General features: G+C 37.8%; 1 protein-coding gene across 1 annotated transcript; it reads left to right on the forward strand.

The window, feature by feature from the left end:
- Positions 1-2,681: 2,681 nt before the first annotated feature.
- LOC145769420 (calnexin-like) lies at positions 2,682-20,173 on the forward strand. Its single transcript, XM_082581063.1, has 15 exons — positions 2,682-2,814; positions 3,223-3,305; positions 3,778-3,912; positions 4,367-4,514; positions 4,647-4,715; positions 6,401-6,603; positions 7,870-7,980; positions 10,370-10,520; positions 10,743-10,937; positions 11,582-11,722; positions 16,123-16,235; positions 17,222-17,285; positions 17,882-17,972; positions 18,522-18,621; positions 18,964-20,173. Exons 1-15 carry the CDS (start codon positions 2,740-2,742, stop codon positions 19,001-19,003), a joined length of 1,719 nt encoding a protein of 572 aa, XP_082437189.1. The 5' UTR covers positions 2,682-2,739; the 3' UTR covers positions 19,004-20,173.
- Positions 20,174-23,748: the final 3,575 nt, after the last annotated feature.

Below are 23,748 nucleotides of genomic sequence, written 5' to 3' on the forward strand. Positions count from 1 at the left end.
TTAGAGAGCATACGGTACATTACTTTATGGTTAGAGTTAGGGCCAAGTTAGGGTAAGCAGAAACTGTGTTCAGCGAGGGTTAGCGTTAGGGTGAGGGTTAGCGGAAACTGCAATCAACGACCTCGGCTTTGTGCTATCTTTCTCTCGATCTTTTCAGGGGGAAAATTTTAAAATGTTTGCGGAAACTGCAATCAGCGACTTCCGCTTTTTTTTGATTTTTTCTCTCGATCTTTTTAGGGTACGAACTGAGGGTACAAACTGTTCAGGGTACGAACTAGGTTGCATCCAGCGGAAACTGCAGAAAAATGTTTGCGGAAACTGCGGTCAGCGCAACCTAGTTCGTACCATAAACAGTTCGGATCGTCAGTTCGTACCTTGAAAAGATTAAGAAAAAAAATTAAAAAAAGCCGAAGTCGCTGATCGCAGTTTCCGCAAACATTTAAAAATTTTCCCCCTGAAAAGATTGAGAAAAAAATAGCTCAAAGCCGAAGTCCGCTGATCGCAGTTTCCGCAAACATTTTTCCGCAGTTTCTGCTAACCCTAACTCTAACCATAGAGTAATCTATGCTCTAACCCTAACCCTCGCTGATTGCAGTTTCCGCAAAAAATTTTCTGCAGTTTCCGTTTACCCTTACCCCAATTCTAATCATAGAGTAGGCCTATTCTATGCTCTAACCCTAACCCTCGCTGATCGCAGTTTCCGCAAACATTTTTCCGCAGTTTCCGCTAACCTTTACCCTAACCATAGAGTAATCTATGCTCTAACTCTAACCCTCGCTGATTGCAGTTTCCGCAAACATTTTTCCGCAGTTTCCGCTAACCTTTACTCTAACCATAGAGTAATCTATGCTCTAACCCTAACCCTCGCTGATCGCAGTTTCCGCAAACATTTTTCCGCAGTTTTGCAGTTTCGGCTAACCCTAACCCTCGAGTTTGTTTCAAATTGTTTTGGGAAACTTCGATCAGCGACTTCGGCTTTGTGCTATTAAACTGCGATCAGCGACTTCGGCTTTTTTTAATTTTTTTTCTCAATCTTTTCAGGGTACGAACTGACTGTACGAATGGTTCAAGGTACGAACTAGGTTGCACCCGTCTATGGTTAGGGTTAGCCGAAACTGCGGAAACTGCGATGAGCGAGGGTTAGGGTAAGGGTTACAGTAGCGGAAACTGCAATCAGCGACTTCCGCTTTTTTTAATTTTTTCTCTCAATCTTTTCAGGGTACGAACTGTTCAGGGTACAAACTAGGTTGCATCCCACCAAAACAATTGCAATATCTGCGAATATGAAAGAGCACTGTGACGTTTCAACTTCATATTTTGCTAATTGAGCTATGTGGCGCTACAATAACAAATAGGAAGTGGCTATGCATTTACAGTGCCGTAAATACGGATGCAACCTAGTTCGTACCATGAACAGTTCGGACCGTCAGTTCGTGCCTTAAAAAGATCAAGAAAAAAAATTAAAAAAAGCCGAAGTCGCTGATCGCAGTTTCCGCAATCATTTTAAAATTTTCCCCCTGAAAAGGTCGAGAGAAAAAATAGCTCAAAACCAAAGTCCGCTGATCGCAGTTTCCGCAAACATTTTCCCACAGTTTCCGCTAACTCTAACCATAAAGTAATCTATGCTATAACCCTAACCCTCGCTGATTCGCAAAATTTTTTCCGCAGTTTTCGTTAACCCTTAGTCCCTTACCCTAATTCTAACCATAGAGTAATCTATGCTCTAATCCTCGCTGTTCGCAGTTTCTACAAACATTTTTCCGCAGCTTCTGCTAACCGCAGTTTCCGCTTACCCTGACTCTAACCATAGAGTAATCTATGCTTTAACTCTAACCCTCGCTGATCGCAGTTTCTGCAAACATTTTTCTGCTGTTTTCGCTAACCGCAGTTTCCGCTAGTTACCCTAACCCTCGAGTTTGTTTCAAATTGTTTGGGAAAACTCCAATCAGCGACTTCGGCTTTGTGCTATTAACTGTGATCAGCGACTTCGACTTTTTTCAATTTTTTTTCTCGATCTTTTCAGGGTACAAACTGACTGTACGAATGGTTCAAGATACGAACTAGGTTGCACCCGTAAATACAGCCATTTCATGCCTTATTTTTAATCTTTACGGGGCTATTGCTGCGCATATGCGCTGTTGCTAAAAAAATTGCATATATATCATACAATATGATATAAGAAAAATTTCAATAGAAAAAGATGGTACTGTTATCAATAGAAATTAAAGCATTTTTCACATGTCTGGTTTAATTACATTCTCATCACTCTCATAATTTAAGCTTATTTAATTTTACCTTTTCTTCAAAAATGCAAGGCAAGTTTGTATTTATTTCAACTGACTGTCAAAAGCAGTGGTTGAGAGTCATGGCATGAATTAGTGACATTGATAAGCAACTAACCTTCATGGGCAGAGCACATATTTTATTGTCTATCATTATCAACTTCTGTTACAACTGATTCCTGAGAAAAAAAAGTCATTATTTGTAATCAGTGAGGTGAGAAAATTACCACAGAAAAAAGGTATATTTATACCTTAAATGATATTCAAAAGCTTATCATATTTTGTTATGGTGTTGGAAATTAATTGTATTTTACGCAGAATTTGTGTTTTACTTTGCATCTTTAATCGCAAACAAATTCATTGTTCTGTCTTTGCTAATAAGTGTTTATTTGCATCTTTAGGGTGATGCTATGTAATATTATATATATTTAATTAGTTTTAGAGATTATTGGATATAATGAATAGTTTAGGTATTTTCATAACTGTTGTGTTTTTTGTAAGTTTGTCAGCTGGTGCTGATGAAAACTCTCCGGTAAGTATTGTCATGATTTGGTTATGACTTTTTAACACCTTGTTGACCTTTGCTTTCTGTTTTATTCAAGTCCTCACCCGCCAACATTGTTGTCATGCAGGTGTAAATGGGAAATGTTAAACTTCCCATTCCCAAACCGGTACTTTTGACCGGTACTTATTCTATGTTACTTATTCTATGTTACAAACCGGTACTTATTCTATGTTCATGTAGCCTACTGTGTTTGGTTAAATTCTTATATATATATTGGAGATATGAGACATTAGATCGTGTCGTGAGTGAACAAATAACTTATTGGTATTGTCTTTTGCTTGTTAGTAACATACTAAATTTGCATTTCTATTAATGTCAATTGTCAAGTCTAAGCATTATGTTTGGTAAAGCAATAAGTCAGCATTTGATTTGCAGCCTCCCCCAGACTATTCCACTCCCTTGCCAAGTGGTGACAGTTATTTGGCTGAGCCTTTTGATTCAGATGACGCACTTGAAAGGTAGCCTATTATATACCTGATTTTTTGTTTGAGTATTGAGCTAATTTCACTATTAAATGTAATTCAAATACCTCACTGATATTTTATATTCTACCTGTGTGTAATTTGTGTATCCTTGATGTTGATGTAACTGGATTAGTATTTTTTTTAGTTATTGCACTAAAAACGATCTTTCACAGTTTTTGTTGATATATATAATATATATTATATATATTGAATGTCGTCATTAACAGTAAACACCACTAAATAATTTAATAAAACATATTCGGTACTGTGCTATTGCCAGAAAAATTTCTACCACATGTGAAGAATAAATCACAATTAGAAAGTATGTTTTTGATATCTGCTATAAGCAATAGCCTATCTCAGAAGTCAAATATCAGTCGCAAGAATAACGTACTAGTCGAAGTTGCACAACTTGAATTGAAAAAGAACAAATGGTCATATGATTTACTGTCATGATTATTTTTAGTTGGACAGCTTCTAAAGCCACTAAAGATGGTGTTGACTCCGATATTGCAAAGTACAATGGGAAGTGGACTATTCAGTCATCTATAGAGAATGCTTTGCCAGGAGATTCTGGGTTGTTGCTCAAAGACAAAGCCAAGTAAGTTTTGGGTGACTTGCTTCTTGTTGTTTATTTGAGTATAATTTAACTAAAATTTTACTTAATTTTGTTTATCATGCAAATAAATGACTGTATATTAGTAGGATGATTTTACAAATCCATGCAGCATTTCTCAACAGTGGGTCAGCGGACCCCAAGGCGTCCGTGGAGCATTTTCAAAGGGTCCATGAAAGTTTCCGTGAGAGTTTGCAGCATGATTGATAAATTTCAACATTTAAAAATTGGTTGTGCTTTATTTGTTTATTACATTCATTCTCAGACTGTGCGTTGTGACGTCCTGATGCGTTGTTTAAAATTTCAGTAGGTTGTTCGAAACTTCAAATGGCGTCGCACAAATGATCACTTTCTTACTCAAAATTTTTTCCTATTAAAGAGTTAAAACTCAGGCCGTTGTCACTTACACTCTCTATGAGTTTATTATTTTATGTTTCAGACATCATGCCATTGCAATCCCTCTTGATCGTCCCTTTGTATTTGATGGCAAACCATTCATCATGCAATACGAAGTTAACTTTCAGTCTGGTATTGAATGTGGTGGTGCTTATGTCAAATTGCTCTCCCAAACTGATGATTTGAACTTGGTAAAAAAAAACTTTTTTCTAGTTGTATACTATGTATATATAGCTTTGAAATATTATACTTGATGCTTTTTTCCTGTAATATGTAAATTCGTGGTCATGTTCGAATACGTTTAAAGAACTTTGTTTAATCAGGAAACCTTCCATGACAAGACCCCGTATACAATCATGTTTGGACCTGACAAGTGTGGGGAGGACTATAAGGTAGGTTGATCTAGTGGAAGTTCTGCACAAAAAGAACTTTGTTTTCCTGTTTGAAGTTTTTTGTTATGTCAAGATGCCACTGGGAGATGTGTTACGTACTTTTTTCAAGTAAGTTTGTATAAGGAATGGAACAATTTAATTATTTTTTCTTTGCATTAACAAACTGCATTAGTGATAGAACAACCTCCGATTGTGGAAATTTTTTCGCAATGGCACTGGCCCGGAGTCGGAAGTGTGTGCGCCTGCGGCTATGGTCAAATTCATGACCTTGCTTAAATCTATTTTTTGTATCCATACCATTATAATGTAACAATACCCATGTTGCATGTAACATTGATCTTTAATGCAGGATTGAAAACGGGATCAAGAAAGCCAATCAAATATCTTCATTATTTTAAAAACAATTCTGTAAACAAAGAAGACACATCAAACTCACCATCAATTGATGTCTTCTTTGTTTACAAATGTACCGTTAGTTGAAACCATAAATATCATTGCTAATTCTGCATTGGGTGAATAGAAAACAGTATCAAATTTGAAATCTACTTAAGGGGGCAGTTCTACTTAGAATCGCATTTTTGTACTTGTCATAAATAACAATCTACACACAAAAGTTCACCCACAAACCCCAACAAACCGTATACGTATTGCTGGAAAAAGGAGGAAACAAGCTATCCAAAAATATTTGCTTTGTTAGGCTGGGGCAATCCATAAAGGGTTTATACCATTTTAAAATTTGTACATAAAATCAACCGATTGTCTCCATTGCAGCCCTAAAAACTCGAAAATGGCTAGAGGTAGGGACTTCAAACTGCATGGTGATCCTAGTAGGGTATCCTAGCCATAAATTGGTAGAGGGGATTTCTTTTAACTCGTATATATATTTTTAAAGAAAAAAAAATTCATAATTGCTATGCATCGAGAGCAAATTTGACTTCAGGATTTGGTAATAAAATATTTATTACTCTGAATATTGAAACAAAACTCAATCATTATGTGCGTAAGGGCCTACTGTACGTCTGTTAAAATTTTTAGCCAGTTGTGACTAGTAGTTTTCTGGAAGAAACATTTTTAGTGCACAAAAACATGATTTTGAGTAAATCGCATTTGAAAAATAGAATTAAGTGAATTTATGCCTTTGACTGTAAATGTGACTTTTTTTCTTCTATGTCCATTCACAACAACTAAAATATACATAATGAACAAAATACTGGTGGCGCTATTTAGCTTATTCATTGTTAGATTTTGTAAGGGAAAATACAAAACATCTTGCAACTAACATTCTCACAAAAATGCAAATTTTTATTCACATTTTAAACTGAGGTGCGTTCAGAAAACCTTCCGTTTGAAGCCTAATGAGGGCAAATAAGTAAAAACTGACTGCATATTCGGAATCTACCATAAATTTCCAATATATATCAATAAAATAAATTTGAATTTTTTTTTTCTAAGTAGAACTGCCCCCTTAAAGTGCTTAAACACCCCAAAATGGACCGTTTTAAATGAGCCTTAACATTGCCAATAAGGCCGGAAACTCCGGCCAGGTTAGTAATTCCCCAGACGGAACCCCTGACCGAAAAGTTGCCTCTGGTGCACCACTTTTGCTTATTTGTGGATGTACCGTTTTTGTATATTATATTGTGTATTTTTTAACAATTTGCTTAAAATCTTGAAAATTTGCTCAGCTTCATTTTATTTTCCGTCATAAAAATCCCAAAACTGGAGAATTTGAAGAAAAACATGCCAAGAAACCCACAACTGACTTCAAGTCCTTCTACACCGACAAGGCCTCCCACTTGTACACTCTAGTTGTGAAGCCTGATAATTCATTCACAATCTACATTGACCAGACTGTCATCAACTCTGGAAATCTTCTCACAGATGTCAGGTTGGAAGGATTTTCTTCTTTCCTACTTCAAACGCAATCAATAGGCCTAGTGGTTTTCACAAAATGTGTGATTGTTTGAACACCTGGTTAATCTGATCAAAAAATAAAGAACCCAGAATGTAGATGCTAAACTCATGTTCAGCAAGCAATCGTTTCGAAAACTATATATATATACTGTCTTCAACTTCAGTGCTATAAATGTAAGCTTACTTGCATTTTGGGTTCTTTATGTGATTGTTTTCTGGGAGGTATAGTGGAGGTACAAAAAGGTCAACTTTTGTTAGGAGCATTTTACAGGGGCATTGCCATAGGCTACCTTGTTAGCCTCATGTCATTGCTCAAAGCATGATGACGCGCATGGTGTTTGAGCACAATGATATTGAAAATATCGCATTGTTGACGCACAATTTCAAGTCGTCGTCGTGAGCATCTGGGGCCGAGGGTCTATTCTTTTACCGGGTCTGCTACTATTCTGTGAGTCCGATTCGGTGAGTCCGATTCGGTGAGTCCGATTCGGTGAGTCCGATTCGGTGAGTCTGATTCGGTGAGTTCCTAACCTCTAACCCCTAAAACGGCAATGATAATTAGGCTACGGTACCCGATAATTAAAAAAAAAAATTGAAAAAATCCCCCGTTAAGGGATCGGACTCACCGAATCGGACTCACCGAATCAGACTCACCGAATCGGACTCACCGAAACGGGCCATTCCATCTTTTACCATCCCCAGATTAATGATGTTCCCGCAGTATACCAGAAAGCTGCTAGAGAGTTTCAAATGAGGGTACCAGATGGAATTGAAAATGTTTACGATTGTCTACCGACGGCGACGTGCCACGTCACAGACATGCAAATTTGCGCATATTACATATAAAATTATTAAATCAAATATAGTTATTATTTCTCTAAACCCTTGACAGCCTGTTTCACCCTAAAAGGAGAATGATCAGAACAGAAGGTCCTTATTCAAATATAAATTATTATGCGATATTTGTATATGTTCATTCGTTCAACGTATTTTAAGTATGAAGCGGACACCAAATTGTCAAATGCCTAATACTGTAATCCCATTACTCATTTCGGCAAAATGACGCAGCTGCAGCAACAAGGTGCCCCTGCCAAATCCGGAAATCAGTCTTTTATTATATTTATTCAAGGTCTATAAATGTTGAATTCGTTATCTAAGAGGACTAATTTACTGGTAACATAAGCTGTCTCATTGCTACTTCCTCCTGACCAACTGATCTTACAAGATAATTTCATTCCAGTCCTCCTGTCAATCCTCCCAAGGAGATTGAAGACAAAGATGATAAGAAGCCTGAGGATTGGGATGAACGTGAGAAGATCCCCGACCCGGACGCATCCAAACCCGACGACTGGTAGGTTGCATGGATGGGTTAAACTCATTTAACTGCTTTTTTTCTATTTTTAAAATTGTCTAAGTTTAATTGGGAAAAGCTTCTTTTAACTGACGATCAGTGAGTTAAAGCGGAAATATACGTATCATGTTTCTAGGCAAAGATTAGTTAAAATTTTCCCAAAACCGAAATGCAAGCGACCGGTTGGTTTGAAAGATGCTTTTAGTTGGTTTAATATTTGAAATCGTTTAGTTTGATTTGGAAGGTGTCCGACAAATTGTTCGTAAGCAATTGTTCGTAAAACAATTCTTCCTAAAGCATTTTTTCATGCATGCAGTTAAAATTTGATGTATACGAAGAAATGCTTTTCGAACAATTTGCCTATAACCGATTTGGAAAAAAGTATTGTATTGGCTGGCATTTATAACTCAATGCTATAAAGCAGATGTAAATATTTCCTTCGAAGGTGCTTGGTCAATGGTCATTACGGAACTTCGTCATAAAATATCACTATTAACCAGTCATCTGGAGAGAGAGAGAGAGAGAGAGAAACCTTTTATTTCGTCTGTTGCGACAATAGTACGGTACAATTATAAACAATACGAATAAAATACTGTAGTACCATAACTATCTAAATACCACAACAGACAGGAAGCAGCGAAAGACTATATCAGTCATCGAGTCAGCTGCGCTTCCCAGTTCTTAATGTGACAAATGTCAAGCATCGGCAAATTACGTTGAAACAAGATAGGCTGATGTTGATTAATATTAATGAAAAAAAAAAATCATGTGCTGCTGCGATCCTTAAGTGAAGTCCTGTGGTTTTATTCAAATATAAACTTTATTCCGGGTGATTAAAAATAGGAAAAACTTTTGAAATCAATAAACTCTTGTAGCAGGGGCGTTTAAACTTCAGTGCAACCAAGAAAAGTTCAAGCCAATAAATAGTTCAAGGCTACGAGTAAAAACATTTTCAGTAACAGTATTACAATACAAAAATAATCACAATTTAAAAAAAAGGTATAGCCTAAGCCTATTGTTCTGTCATAAAAGAAATGGCTGAGTGACTCTCAGTGGTACCTGATAGGCTGCATGAAACTAGCGCAATGTGACCATATAATTTGACAAACAAATTGAATAGAATGTAAATGAGAAATGATTTGAGTGTAACCGAATAACACAATAGGTCAATAATGTTTTCTTCAGATGAAATTTAACAAATCAAATCCAGACGACGTATCATTACAAAGTTTGAGCCCAAAATAACAATTTATGACAATTTTTGTCACTTTTCCACTGACATAAAGCAACAAAATTTAAATTCAATTAAAAAAATCAAACCCTTCGCATTGAAATAAAAGCAAGAAAAAAAAAGCATTTTTGTCGATTTAGGCTAAGTGCGATTGATCAAACTTGTCTGGCAGCTCTGCTTAAAAACTGACTAGGCTTGATTGCTGGCCAACGTTCGATTTTTATGTCAAAAACTAAGTAAATTATCATTAAAAACTCTTGCGCTGGTTTAATTAAATTGATTTATACCGATACAACACACACTAATCCAGAAAAGTTTAAAAAACAACTGAATTTAAAACAAAAAAATTTAGGACAAACTTTGAACCGATTTGATAATGGGCAGCAAACAAGATGTTACACAATAGAATGTAAAACAATTAATCCACATGGCTTACTAATGGTTGTTTGATAAATTTTCTACCGTACTGTACTTCAATTGCTTCACTGGATAATAATTTACTTTCCTCATCCCTATTCTTTCAAAGCAGAGGCTGGCGAGTCAATTGCTTGTTTGTTACATGCGGCAACCGCAGACTTGGATTCTTGATACATGGGTTTCTTTGAATTGTTCTGTCTTTGCGAATTCTTTATCGATTTCGAAAATTTTTGGATTGAAATGACCACAATTAAATTCCTTTCTAAATTTGACTAAAATTTGCTATTCTCCAGGCCTAAGTTTTTCTTTAATCCAATTTATATATTTAGACCTGGAGAGCAAAATCTTTGCTGCTTACTTTGTAAAAGCGTGAGAAAAAAAAAGAAAAAAAAAATGAAAGTGGGACCTACGAGTGTAGAAATGCCCCGCAAAACCGGCATGTTAAAACATAAAACCCGATGATGATGAAGTCCACTTCGTCCTTGATTTCCTTCATTGCATTTATTACGGGAGATTGTTTAGATCTGTATCTCATCAACAGATGTCGCTTTGTCCAACTCTGTCGTTATTCAAGTGTTCATACCTCTTTGCGTACCCGTGTTTTACGACAACATTTGCATAACAAACGCATGATGTGTGTGATGTATAATAGAAACATTACGCACAGGCTAAGTCCTCACTTCTACGTAAATGCTTGACGTCATACTTGGATTGAGGGAAAGAAACTTTACATGTTCACAGGGATGAGGATGCTCCTAAAAAGATTGCTGATCCTGAGGCAGAGATGCCTGAAGATTGGTTAGAAGAAGAGTCGCTCTACATTGACGATCCAGATTCTGCTCGCCCAGAGGACTGGGATGATGAGATGGATGGAGAGTGGGAAGCCCCTAAGGTGTGTCTTGGATCTTTGGCTCAGCGTTCAATTGATGGAATCCAGATCAGCCGTTGATTTCTTGATCGAAATTAATTAAGTAATTTTCAGATCATTTAATTATATTTTGACGGCGTATTTTTAGTTTTGTTTGTTTAATTCGGTTTAGATATGTTTAGAATTTCAGAAACAATATAAATCTTTTTGGCAATTGGGTTAACATTGTTTCTGCGTCTCCATTAGGTTGATAACCCTAAGTGCAAGGAGGTGTCGGGTTGCGGGGCCTGGGAGCCCCCGATGATCGACAACCCTGAATTTAAAGGCAAATGGAGGGCTCCTCAAATTGCCAACCCTAACTACAAAGGAATCTGGAAGCCTCGAGTGATTCCAAATCCCGACTACTTTGAAGACAAGGAACCTTACAAGATGACCTCAATTGTAAGTATTTGTCCGTGAAGAGCACTTTGGGTGGTTGTAACACTAACAGTAACTTTGTTCTAATTTGTTATAGTGTCAATATTGTTTGTTACGTAGTCATCGCTTTTATTAAGATTTAATTATTTGCTGTCAAGAAACAGCATCTTTGATCCTGACACCTTTGCTCTGCAAATGGAGAGTGGATAGATTTTGACTGTACATGAAAAGTGATGCATCAAACTAACAAGAACTTCCTTGCGAAATGTCAAAGGATGATCATGATTGATGTTCACTGTTTATGTTCTTTCTCTGGCGGTTGTGGCTTATAAAGTTATGACAACAGAAAAGAACGTTTGCATTTTGATTGATTGTAAAAATAATTCATCCTCACACGGAAAAAGGTTCTTTGAGTGATTACTGTCAGTTTCGCATATTTGTAGAGGCTTTGAACCACAGACGCAGGCCCGGTCACGGCGTTTGCCAGAGTGAAGTTTCCGATTGGTATCATTTTATCCACCAGATGCCACTGAATGAAAACCTGTTTCTGAAATACGACGCTTAACCGGCCGAGCCATCGGTATTCACTACGACTGTGTCGTGGTTCGAGAATAAACTGTTAACAATGTCATGTCTTGTGACTTCACCTCATTGTGTATGGCGTTCAGGGCGCGCTCGGATTCGAACTCTGGTCGATGAGTGACAACATCCTCTTTGACAACATCCTCATCACCAGTGACAAGAGTGTGGCGGATGACTATGCGGACAAGACATGGAAGATCAAGAAATCGTTCCGCGCCAGTAACGAGGTGAACTAAAATATCTAAAATATCATTGCTTTGACGTTAGGTGTTGTCATAACAATATTTTTAATGAAAGTGAGTTTCGTGGCTCTGACGGTTAAGGTTTCAGCATTTGGCACACAAACATTAAAACAAGTCCTCTTGGTATGTTTTGTTAAATTTTTAGCTTTTCTTTTTTTTGGCAAAAGTTTTATGTTCATTGTTCAACAAGGTCTGCGACATGTAGAATATTGTAGATATCAGTTTTGTGCAACTATTGTCCATTTCTGACATGAATTCTCAAGTTTTGTCGTCGCTGTGCCATCAGTTGGTACTTCATGCTGTTTTACGGTTTCGTCTTCATTCGCATCGTTAACACCGAGTTCAATTAATACCTTGTTATACAGGAAGTCAAAAGGTTGCTTAGGCAGCTAGAGAATGATAAAAAGCGACAAGAGAGATTAAGAAAAAAGGTTCATGCATGAGTGGCTTAGTTTCATGCATGAGTGGGTTAGGGTGGGTAGTGTAGTGTGCGTGGTGAATGTTCAGGCTAGAAAAGCATCTTATGAAACCTCATCCTGCCCGTGCCGCTTATTTGCAGGCTATATTGACTTTAAACCACTCACGTAGATCCCGCCTACAAGATTGACAGACAGTTGTGTGGCTTGCATGATAAATCCGAGGTAGCATAGCGCAGGAGATGGGCGCTTGCTTGTTAATTCAATTTGGGTAGAGAGGTTGCTTTTTTCAACCGTAAACAAACAATGCTTAGCAACACCACAACATTTAACATTATTGCAAAAACAAAATAAAATTAAAATAGCAAACTTTTTCGATAATTGACATGCTATAGTCCTTTTCAAGACTTTAAAGGAATTTTTTTTCTATACAATGTATAAGAATATTAGAAAAACATATAATATAACAACAAAAATATGGCCTTACCTCAGTGGCGCCGCCAGACCTTCAACATTGGGGGGGCAAAATATTGACAGTGCAAGACAGTAGCATAGTCAAAAATTTTGAAAGGGGGGGTGTTGACAGCCGGCGGGCGAAGCCCGATGGCGTGTTCGCCGAAGGCGACACTTAGCGGCGGGGGGTCTGGGGGGCCTCCCCCAGAAAATTTTGAAAAATTACTTTCAGTTTGGTGCATTCTGAGAGCATTTTCAACAAAATTGTGGGTATGAATATTTCTGTAAAATGGTGCTGTCCGGTGGCATAGCAAAAGGATAAGATCATGTTTTCTTGGGCATTTTTCGAAAATGAAGCTAAGTCTCTATGTTTTCTTGTTGCTAATTCCAGACTGAGATATTTCAATGCTTGGTACTGGTAAAACTCGCTATTTTAATGCAGTTTCGTTTAAAATTAGGCAAACTTTGTTTTAGAGACATAGGTTGATTGCTTTTTTTTTGCGAGATTATTACAGTTTTATTAGGTCAATTTTCTCCTTGGTTGATTCAAAAAACGATCTTATTCCGGTAAGTCACTAACTTTTATGCTTTGAAGTCAACCCAAAGTTTAGAAAATGTAACGTCATAGAGGTCATACATCTTGATGAGTGTCAAACAAAAAACTTTGAGACAATGAAGTTACTTTAGGCTATTTCTGATATATTCAAGTTTTGTATAACGAATAGCTAGTGTTTAGATGTTAATCTAGATCGAACAAGCGATCTTAGCAGTTGCAGATGGCTTGCATCCTTGCACAGTTTGACGAGAAACTACATCATAGGCTACAACTTTTCTTGTAAACAATGTATTAACATCCGTAAATTCAATTTGAAAGGTTGAAACCCCCGAACCCCCCTCCCTTGGCTACGCCACTGGTGCAAGACATGCAAGACAGTGGCATATTATTTAATTTCTCTTGTTTTCTACCAGGGCTGGAAAAAATGTTTAACTTCCTGGGAATCTGTTTTTTAGAGAAAAAATTTCCCGCGGCTTACAATCACGATAGTGAGACCCTTATATTTTACTGATCTCCGGAGCTGACGTAAACCTTAAAAGTCATGTCGACATATTCTTGATGCCCCCCTTATCGAAAAGTGTTCTTTGTAATACCGCTTTGAAGGAAGATTACGACTATGAACAAAAGAATAAATTTTAAACTTCATTTTGAATTGAAAAGACATGACGTAATGTTTTCCAACCTTAGTTATATATTTTTTCATTACGTAACGTCTTGTAGGAATAAATTGAAAATCAGTATGATCACTCAAAATGAAAGCAATGGGACTACGAATCCTCACTAAACCAATCAATCAATGGTCTTGTTGCACTGAAGATGACAACCTTATATTTCACTGATCCCCGGAGCTGACGTAAACCAGGCATAGATCTGTTGACTCAATGCAAACCCTTTGAAGGTTGGGGGGGGGGCTGTCAATTCAACTTTTTTGTATCAACAGTTGTATCTCTAAAACCACTGAGGCTGCGACTACGAGATTTCTTGACTTTTCCTAACTTTTATTCACCTCTATTGAACTGAAATTTTGAGCGAATAAAAGTTATAAATTGAAAGATATAAGGCATTTCTCAGCACATCCTCTGAAATATTTCATATTCTATTGTGAAACATTTTCCCACCAGCTGGATGAAAGTAGCCTAATTAATTTGGCCCATGTCTCGTTAATCCTAACTGTTTCACAGCGTGAAGGGCATTGGCTGTATGTAAAATAATGTAAAAAAAATTAATCACAACATTACTATGCACGTTCTTCATTACTCTACCAAAAAATAATGTGTAAACTCACGCTACAAATTACACTCATAAGTGACCTCAACATTTCAACGTATATGAGCAGTTCTAAAATTCACATAGTTTTAATTTTCGGATATGCTCAGCGTGAATAATTTTACAAAGTGAATCCCAAATTTTGAAACCATGCCAAAATAACAGAGATATCACTCCTAAAGCATAAGAAGAATTGACAGCCCCCCAAACTAAGCAAGACTTCAGGAGCCCAACCTTCTAAGGGTTAAAAGTCATGTCGACTTATTCTTGATGCCCCCCTTATCGAAAATTGTTCTTTGTAGTACCGCTTCGAAGGTGGATTACGACTATAAACAAAAGAATAAATTTTAAACTTCATATTTGTATTGAAAATACATGACGTAATGTCTTCCAACCTTATCACATTTTTTTCATTACGTAATATTTACCACCACCAAACCACGTTTTACGATCGAATTTGTTAATTTATTATTCGGTAAAATGTTTAGATGATGTCACGTCATTACGCTGATTTGAGATATAATTTCATTCATGACGTCGTATGGATGAAAAACTTTTACAAGTTTTATACTCTGCTGAGATTAAAGAAGAAACATAAATATTGGAGAAATTGAGTCTCCTTTACAACTTAAGAATCGAACAACGCAAAACTGCTGAAACAAAACGTTTTGTTTAAGTGAAAGAATCACTGCAAGCAACCAATGCCAAAATGCGCGCGGAAGAAGTCATGGGAGTGTGAGATATCAGCAATTTGAATAGGTTGTTATTTTTCTACATCAATGTGACGTTAGTTAAAACTTTAAAAAGTCTATATCTTTGCTTCTGTAGAAAATCTTTTAATCTACTGTACAATTTAGTCATCAAGGTTTTCCATACTTTTTTTTAAAGAGAGAGCTTTTACCCCCCCCCCCCCCCTTGCAACTTGAGTTGACTTACTTGAGGTTGGGATCCAAATATTAAAAAAAATATATTAATATGTATTAATAAAAAAAAAAAAAATTAAAAAGATGATGCCCAAAACATTGGGGGGGCAGCTGCCCCGCCTGCCCCCCCCCTGCCGGCGCCACTGCCTTACCTATGTATTGAGAAACTGCTATCCTGCTCACATACGAAATGGTTACGCAGCACAAAGGGTCAAGTATTTGTCTAAACAGATTACGCAGAGAAAGGTACTGGCTACCCTACTCTCGTTAGTGCTGAAGGCCTTGTATGATGAGAACCTTATCTTCTCACCCCGAGGGCCGAGGCTAAATTATCCCCGAAATAACGACAAAAGTATGGACTTACCTATGTAGAACCTTATCTTCTCATTTCCCGAGGCTCAGTAACTGAGCATGGGACCTTTACGTTTTGTAGCCAGCGAATTTTTGTGTTGGAGAATGGAGGTAGAGCTGTTTGAAATAGATGTTTCCTTATGAAATCTCTGGTCTACCAGACATAACTGTTAATGATGTCAGCTGGGACTACAGAAAATGGAATCTTTGCTGTATTTTGTTGAGATATATTAATAATGTGACGGATAAATGTTTCTTAGGAGGACGGCAATCATCAAATCGAATATGTAAATAGGAAGAATTGGTCTGCTAGTCTGCTTAAGTAGTTTTAGTTTTAAATTGTCTTTTCTTTCGCGGTGGGCAGATTAATTCTTGTTTCAGCTGTAGCCTTGATTGCATCATATCCTTTTTTCTTTTCAGCCTGGTTTTGTCTCCGGTTTGACGAAAACTGTGGAGGAGAAGCCTTGGCTCTGGATCATCGCGGCTCTGGTGATCATTCTTCCCCTCCTCCTCATCTGCAAGCTATGCTGCGGGTTAGGACTTTACTGATTTTAAGTTTTTCTGGTAACAAAATTATCAACTGTTTTGAGCAATATTTGATTTTTGTATAATAAGCATTTCCTTTATGTTCTAAGGCAGACATGGGCAAAGTACGGCCCGTTGTGTTATTTAATGTGGCCCGCCTGATATTGGCGGAAACAAATGCTTTAACTCAATCCATTACTATTTCTTCCAATGCACACAACGTCAATCATTCTATATTATTGGCATTTTGTTATAAATGGTCTAATCTGAAGTTTATTGCTGGGCAACTAGGCATTGTTAATTTGGTTTATTGTTCCGTCACAGTTAAACAATTGTTAAAACTTTGTTTAATCACACGATTGGTCTGTTGTAGCTGGCTGCAGGGCTAGCCTAGCAAGGTTGTTAATCTCACAAAAAATTAACCTCCAAATTTATAGAAAAGCTCGTTTAGTAAAGTTTTCGAAGCTTTGTGAGTGTGAAACTTAATCAAATTATGCTTACATGTAGTAACAGTTTCAGTGTGGAAGCTAAATAAGGTTTGTTGTTGCTAACTATTCTCAAATGGCCCGTTTGTCAAAAAATAAAAAGATTTTGGCCTATGGTCCTAAAAGCTTGCCCACCCCTGTTCTAAGGAATAGAGTGGCATCCTTTCACCAGCTTTACTGGCTTATGGGTGGGTGACTGGGTGTGTTTGAAGTACTTTGGTTTTATCACGAAGTAAAACGCTAACAAATGATTTTCATCAAGTTTCCACTGCGCTGAGATTAAGGACTTTACCGATTTTGCTTATTTTCAGTTTTTGATTTACGTTGGCCAGATTCGTGCAACAGTTTGCTGGGAAGTGCATTCGCACGTCACGTTTTAAAGTTTTCATCCTGTTTGTTGTTCAATTGACTCATAGCTGCACAAGTGCTTGTCGAAGATATGGTGAAGTTCACTTTCATTTTAATGTAGCCATTTTTTACTAAAACTGAAGAATCTATTGTTATCGTAGAGGAAAGAAGTCAGATCCAAAGAAGACTGATGAACCGACGCCTGAGGATCCTCATGATTCAGAGGTAGGTGTTGCATGGTGAAGTTTTAATTGAAAATATTTATGAAATGTTTTGATTCTACTGCGTTACTTGATGTTCATTAGGATTCGCTCCTCTCTTGAACCAAGAGTGCACCAACGCCTCACTTTAAAAAATCATTACACCATTGCAGAGATTTAATTGCAATTTTATCTGGCATGTCTTCAGTGCAAGTTCAGCTCATACACTATACTATACTGTACAGTAGGGTAGGTAAAAAACTATTTCTTCCATCACATGGCGGCAACCACCTCAGGTTATGAGGTTGGTCCTAAAAACTCCCCAAAAAAATTTTGAGCAGGTTTGTTCATACCTTTCAATTTATTCACCGAGGCTCATTGTTTGAGACGTGGTCTGCTTTTAGCTTCTCCGTAATCTAGCAGATGTTGTGGCTTGCATGAACTTTTGCACAGAGTCATCTGCGCTTTTCATCGTCCAAACTCGGTTTTGTCTCCGCTAGTGGGGTGACCGATTCTTTACAGCGATTGATTTCACTTAGAACTATTTTCCACCTCGTTCCGCTCATCACATCTTCCTTTAGTTCGACTTTTAAGAAAAGTTAATGATATCTTTGCGCCTAGGAGGAAGAGGAAACTAAAGAAGACTCTGAAGAGAAAGAGGAGGATGAAGACACGCAAGCATCCCAGGATAAACCATCGGAGGAAGAAGAAGGTATGGGACTCAGTTATTCTGTATCTTGGATGTGGGTGACTAAGGAGGTGATCACTGGTTATATTACCAACCTCTTGTCCACGGAGCACAAGTTGTGCGTGTCTTGGATGATGAGATTAAGGTTTAACTGTTCTGCAGTAGCCTCGTTGTTGTCCGGGAAAAGATAGACACTCAGGAGTGGAAAAAAATAAACCAGGGTTGGAAAAAAGATAGACACTCAGGAGTGTATCAATGACAAGATCAGTGAGCCTGCTTTTTTGATATATAGTACCACAAATGGAAAAATCAGCTGAATTACCTGAATGCCTCATAGTAATGAGGCATTCAAGTGTAGTGTACGTTTACTGCACTGATGAGACCTTGAGGTCGAAACAGTGACGTCTTGTCTGCACTCTGCAGTTAGTTATGTAGGTTAAATATTTTTTATCTTACATTTCTGGTTTGTGTCATTCTGGCCAATTAAAAAAATCTTAACATTCCTTTTTAGTAAATATCTGCCTCTCTTGAAAAGGGCTTTTGCTTGTAATTGATTCTTGTTTTTATTGACAGATGGTGCCGGTGATGGAAAACCACCGGTTACAAAAGCTGATCTTGAAGAAGAGGAGGAAGAAGTACCTAAGGAAGAGGAAGAAGATTCCAAAGCTGTGAGGTGAGCGATGAATATGTATCATCTTCCAGTTCCCGATATTCTTACCCAACTTGCGTTACAATTGCACATGCGTTTATAGTGTCGTGTATGAAGGTGTTCTGTTGTAGCACTTGTAGTTAGCCTTGAGCACGCTTTAACGTGCGCTTTTTGTCGCCTCTACCTTTTTCAGAGCCTCTGCTGCGTTATAGCAAGTGATATATTTTTTTTTGCTTTGATGGTCGAAAATCAAAAAAAAGGATGATAGTGATGAAAAATATCTAGTAAAGGTGGCGTATAAATAACATCAAGCGATGACGCCATTTGTGATGACGTGTTTCATTGTTTAACGTTTTTTGTTTGCAGGAAATCGCCTCGCAAGCGGAGGACACGGATACAGGATTGAGGACGGAGTTATCCACCACATTGGCCAAGCCCTGAAGATTTATAACAAGAATTTGAGTTGTAATTCCGCCTTTTACTGGCAAAAACTATCGTTTTGGGACTTTATCTTGATATGCCAAACTTCATGACAAATCTTTTTTGAGGGTTTGGTCAAAATGATGTGGCGGACCCTTTGGAGTTGTTAGCTAGATTGTGTGTCCGGTTCTGTAACTGTAACAACTCGACGTCGTTCTCGTTGTAGTCATCACTTCTTCAGTTTTGATACCTTCGTGCTGTATCGTCCCAATTTTGTTTGTTCTACTTAGAAAACGTGGTAATGTGATGTCAAAAGATGTCACATTTGTGCAACTAACTAAAGAAAAACGTCCATTTTGCTACAGTAGTTCACCTTTTCTATGCAAACTGGAAAACTCAAGAAAATTATTAATTATTATTACTTTTAGCTATTGGGGTGGGGTCTAGGCCTCTAGGGAGTCCCGGATTCATTTGACTTCAAATCCTTTGAAATTTACATGAAAAAGAGACGATGCAGTTTGGAAAGATACAGTTTGATCTTTAAGGTAAACGAGTTATAGGTAAAGGTAACAAGGTAAAGAGTTGTATGGTAAAGTGACAAAGGTAAAGAGTTATATGTCTTTACTCTTTACCTTGTCTGATGGGGGCCAATATATTTACAGCCACGGCATATGTTCGTGCTGCGAAAATACACATAGAGCTACAATCAGACTCATAATTACGTTCCTTGTGATAGGAACAATATTATGAAGAGCATTGTATTGAAATTTATTTCTCTGCGTAAGCTGATATCAAAGCTACATTTCCGTGTTGAAAATAACATTCTAGTCAATTTTGATTTTGGGTGTATTGGCACTTTTTCGAGAGAATCATATCAATATCTTTGTTCAAGAAAGCATCCAATCTTGAGTAAAGTACCTTTAAAAAAGAATGGTACCTAATGTCTGTCTGCATTATGGTGTTAGTTGCGGCTCATTTTGTATATCGTCGCCTTCTGTGTGTCCAATATCCAGTGGTATGAGGCATACCCACCCCTTTTGTTGGCAATATTAGAATCTATGACTCCGTAGTTGCAAACTGTTGGTTAGTAGTTAGTATTGTGAAGTCCATTGTTATTGTGACCACGTTTGTCAGGAAACAATACTTTCCGTGAAGTCACACCGTTCTGTGTTCACTTTTGTTGGGAAGAAGGCTTAGGAGCAATATGGTTGGAAAGGTCTATTTTCTAACTTTAAACCCTGAAAGTTAGTGTTTAGGGCAAGAAAATAGCAAAGGAAAGGTGTACCAGTGAAGGCATAAAACAGCTTTGAGATGTCTTTAATGCATGAGCGATTATCAAATTGTTTTGCGAGCCGCACAAAGTTCTTCGACGGGCCGCATGTTCGTCACCTCTGGTCTAAACTCATGTTCAGCAAACGTTTCGAGAACTAAATTGTTTTCATCAACTGTTATGGGAGAGGGATGATGATCTCCCGTCGCACAATGTTTCGAGATATCGCGCGGCGATTGTGAGCTCATGCTCGCATTCATGTGTGGTGAGCATGTAGACTACGTAAAGTCGTAAACCCTTGACAAACCTAGGTGGCAGGCCACCCATGCATTTATATTTTTTTGTCCGTTTAACTTCACAAAATTGCTCGCCAGGTAAATACCCTCGATAAATAACAAACGTAGGTTTAAGGCCGGGGAGAACACTCAAGCATTTTCTATATTTTTTCTATTGATGGTAAGCCTTACATAGGGTGTTTCATTTTTTCACCATTTTTGAAATTCAAAATGCCTGGGGTCCCATTTGGGGTAAAAAGTTTACACCCCAAATTTTTTTAATTATGACGTCATATTGAGGTGGTTCACGAAGTTTGAAATTTTTGGGCCTCGAAATTTGGCCGTATCTCCGGAACAACTCATCATAGGTCGACAAAATTAGTGTCAAAATGCGCAGAAGGGTCGGTTTTCTATACCTGTTGTAGAAAATATTAAGGTCTATCTGTTTCAGAAAATAAGTTGTTTAAAAAAAAAGATTTTCGGTCTATTTTCTCCTGATGAACAGCGATCAGGTGATCAAGAAGAAGTTTTTCTACTCTTTGAAGCTGCTATTGCATAATAATAGTCCTCGTTCGTTTGGCAAGAGATGAAACGTTAATAACAATTGAAGGTATTAGCCTACTATTATAAGTTAATGTAACCGTTGAGGAAGAGGTATGTTGCTGCTCAACTGCATTAGATTTTGATTAGGCGTCATTTTGGCATTGAGGTCAAGTATGAGTAAGTCGATGCAAAACTTTAAGGAATTAAAGAGAAATGTGCTTCCCCTTAATTCGAATATAGTCAGTCACTATTTTTACTTGAGCAAGAAAGTAGCCGAAACTAATCCTAAGTTTTTGAAAAAAATACCCCATTTGAAAGATGTAGGGGAACGTTCAAATATTACGTAATGCTTTTTTTCCGAATTTTTGACCCCCCCTCTCCCCCATGTAACGCCAACGTAACGCTTTTTTCAATCCCCCCTCCCCCATGTAACGCTTTTTCACTACGAATTCAGCACAAAAAACTACCATTCCGTACTCGAAAGCGTTACGTAACGTTTTGCTTGAACCCCTCTCCCCCGATGTGACGCTAACGTAACGCTTTGCATAAACCCCCCCCTCCCCCTCGAAGGCGTTACGTAATATTTGAACGTTCCCTAGTTGGCATATGGAACAAAGATGGTCTTCCAGTGTTTAGCAAACAGAGAATTGAGGCGAAGTTAAAAGACGTGATAGAGAAGTACAATACAGCAAGAAAGAAGGAAATGAGGTTAATCAAGAATGGTTACAGAACTTGCTCGATAGATGTGCATGCCAGTGTTCGATCTCCAAAAATCGGGTTGTTTTTCAAAAGAAACTCTCTTGCAGCTGTGAACTCGAAAACCGAGTTCAGGAGAAAGAAATCGCTTTCTTGGAAGATCGAAAAAATGTTTGGGGTGGCATAGATGATGTCAACCATGTAGAAAAGGCTTTGGAACAGGAAAGTCAAATAAGGAGGTGGGAAACGAGCAATGAAGTTGAACAACCTCTACATTCTTTTTCAATAAATGATAGAAGTTGTTTACTTGCTGATCGTAGGATGACTTCGGTACGCCAGCAGTCAGATCTTGTCGGTTCTTGGAAAAGATGAAATAGCTCTGTCACCTTCGACAGTATACCTCCAACGACAAAAAACAAGAGAAAATTTTCTGATGGAAAGTGAGCCCCTTCTCAACTCAGCTTCTGCTATGCAGTTATGTTATGATGTCGGCTGCATAGCCGAGTGGTGAGAGCCCTGGAACGGCAATCGAAAGGGCGCCGGTTCGACACCGCTCAAAAGCATGCGGCTGTGTCTTTAACAGGACACGTAAAGGCATGCCTGAAGGTGGACACGAAGATTGGCTTCCCTGCTTTCCCGTCCACGTAATCTAAATCTTCAACCACCAGGTATAAGCCTGGATACGACAAAATGTTATGATGGGCGCGTTGTCGATAAAATAGGTCGATACGTTTAGTTGGATCAACTTGTTGATGATAATGGCATGAAGCACGAAAGTGTGCTTGCTATTAAATCTTTTCCCAAAAGTGTGTCGGTCATTGCAGAACTGATTTTTAACACCATCATCCAGGAGGCTTGCAGAGTTCACCTATCCCAAGTATATTCACTATTCAGTCATGGCTGATACGACTACTCTCAACACAAAAAAAAGTCTGGAGTCAATTCTTGACTGGTCAATTATGTTAATGATGAAGTTGGTCATGATATTCATACCCTTGAATGCATGATCCACATAAACGAAATATATCTTTCCCATGTCAACGGCGCCAAGGAGGGTCCTGGAGCAATGCAAGATGGGGCTTTGCTTCACCAGATAGCGAGACTAGACAAGCCAAGTACTGAAACCTAAACACCAACTGATCAGTTGAACGTTCAGGTAACAAGAATCTGCTGTGCATTTAAAAGCTAAGCACATTTCTCCAATTCCTTGAAGTTTTGCATTGACTTACTAATGCTTGACCTTAATGACACTTAAATCAAAATCTAAAGCAGGTGAGCAGTAGCATACCTCTTCCTCAACGGTTACATTAACTTATTATAGTAGCCTAATACCTTCAATTACTGTTTCATCCTTTTGCGAAACGAACGAGGACTATTATTACTCAATTGCAGTTTCAAAGAGTGGAAAAATACAGAAAAACTTTTTATCTTGATCACCTGATCTCTGTTCATCAGAAGAAAATAGACCGAGAATCAGTTTTGTTGAAATAACTTATTTTCTGAAGCAGATAGACCTTAATATTCTCTACATCAGGTATAGGAAACCGACCCTTCCGCGCATTTTGACACTAATTTTGTCGATCTATGATGAGTTGTTCCGGAGATACGGCCAAATTTCGAGATTTTGAGGCCCAAAAATTTCAAACCTCGTGGACCACCTCAATATGACGTCATGGTTGAAAAAAATTTGGGATGTAAACTTTTTACCCCAAATGCCACCAGATGGGAAGCCAAGCATTTTGAATATCAAAAATGGTGAAAAAATGAAACACCCTACAACCATTAAACTTCACTAAATTGCCCATCTGGTTTAATGCAGTTATTTTAAAAATATTTGGGTAAAAATGTCGAATTATTGATGTGAGGTGATACTGAAAGAGCATTGCCTATGATTTTATTGTAATATTAGGCCTACATCAAATAATATAAGTACCGTGGTTTTGTTCA

Source organism: Aplidium turbinatum, chromosome 1 (assembly GCF_918807975.1).
Source record: "Aplidium turbinatum chromosome 1, kaAplTurb1.1, whole genome shotgun sequence".
Classification (NCBI taxonomy): domain Eukaryota; kingdom Metazoa; phylum Chordata; class Ascidiacea; order Aplousobranchia; family Polyclinidae; genus Aplidium; species Aplidium turbinatum.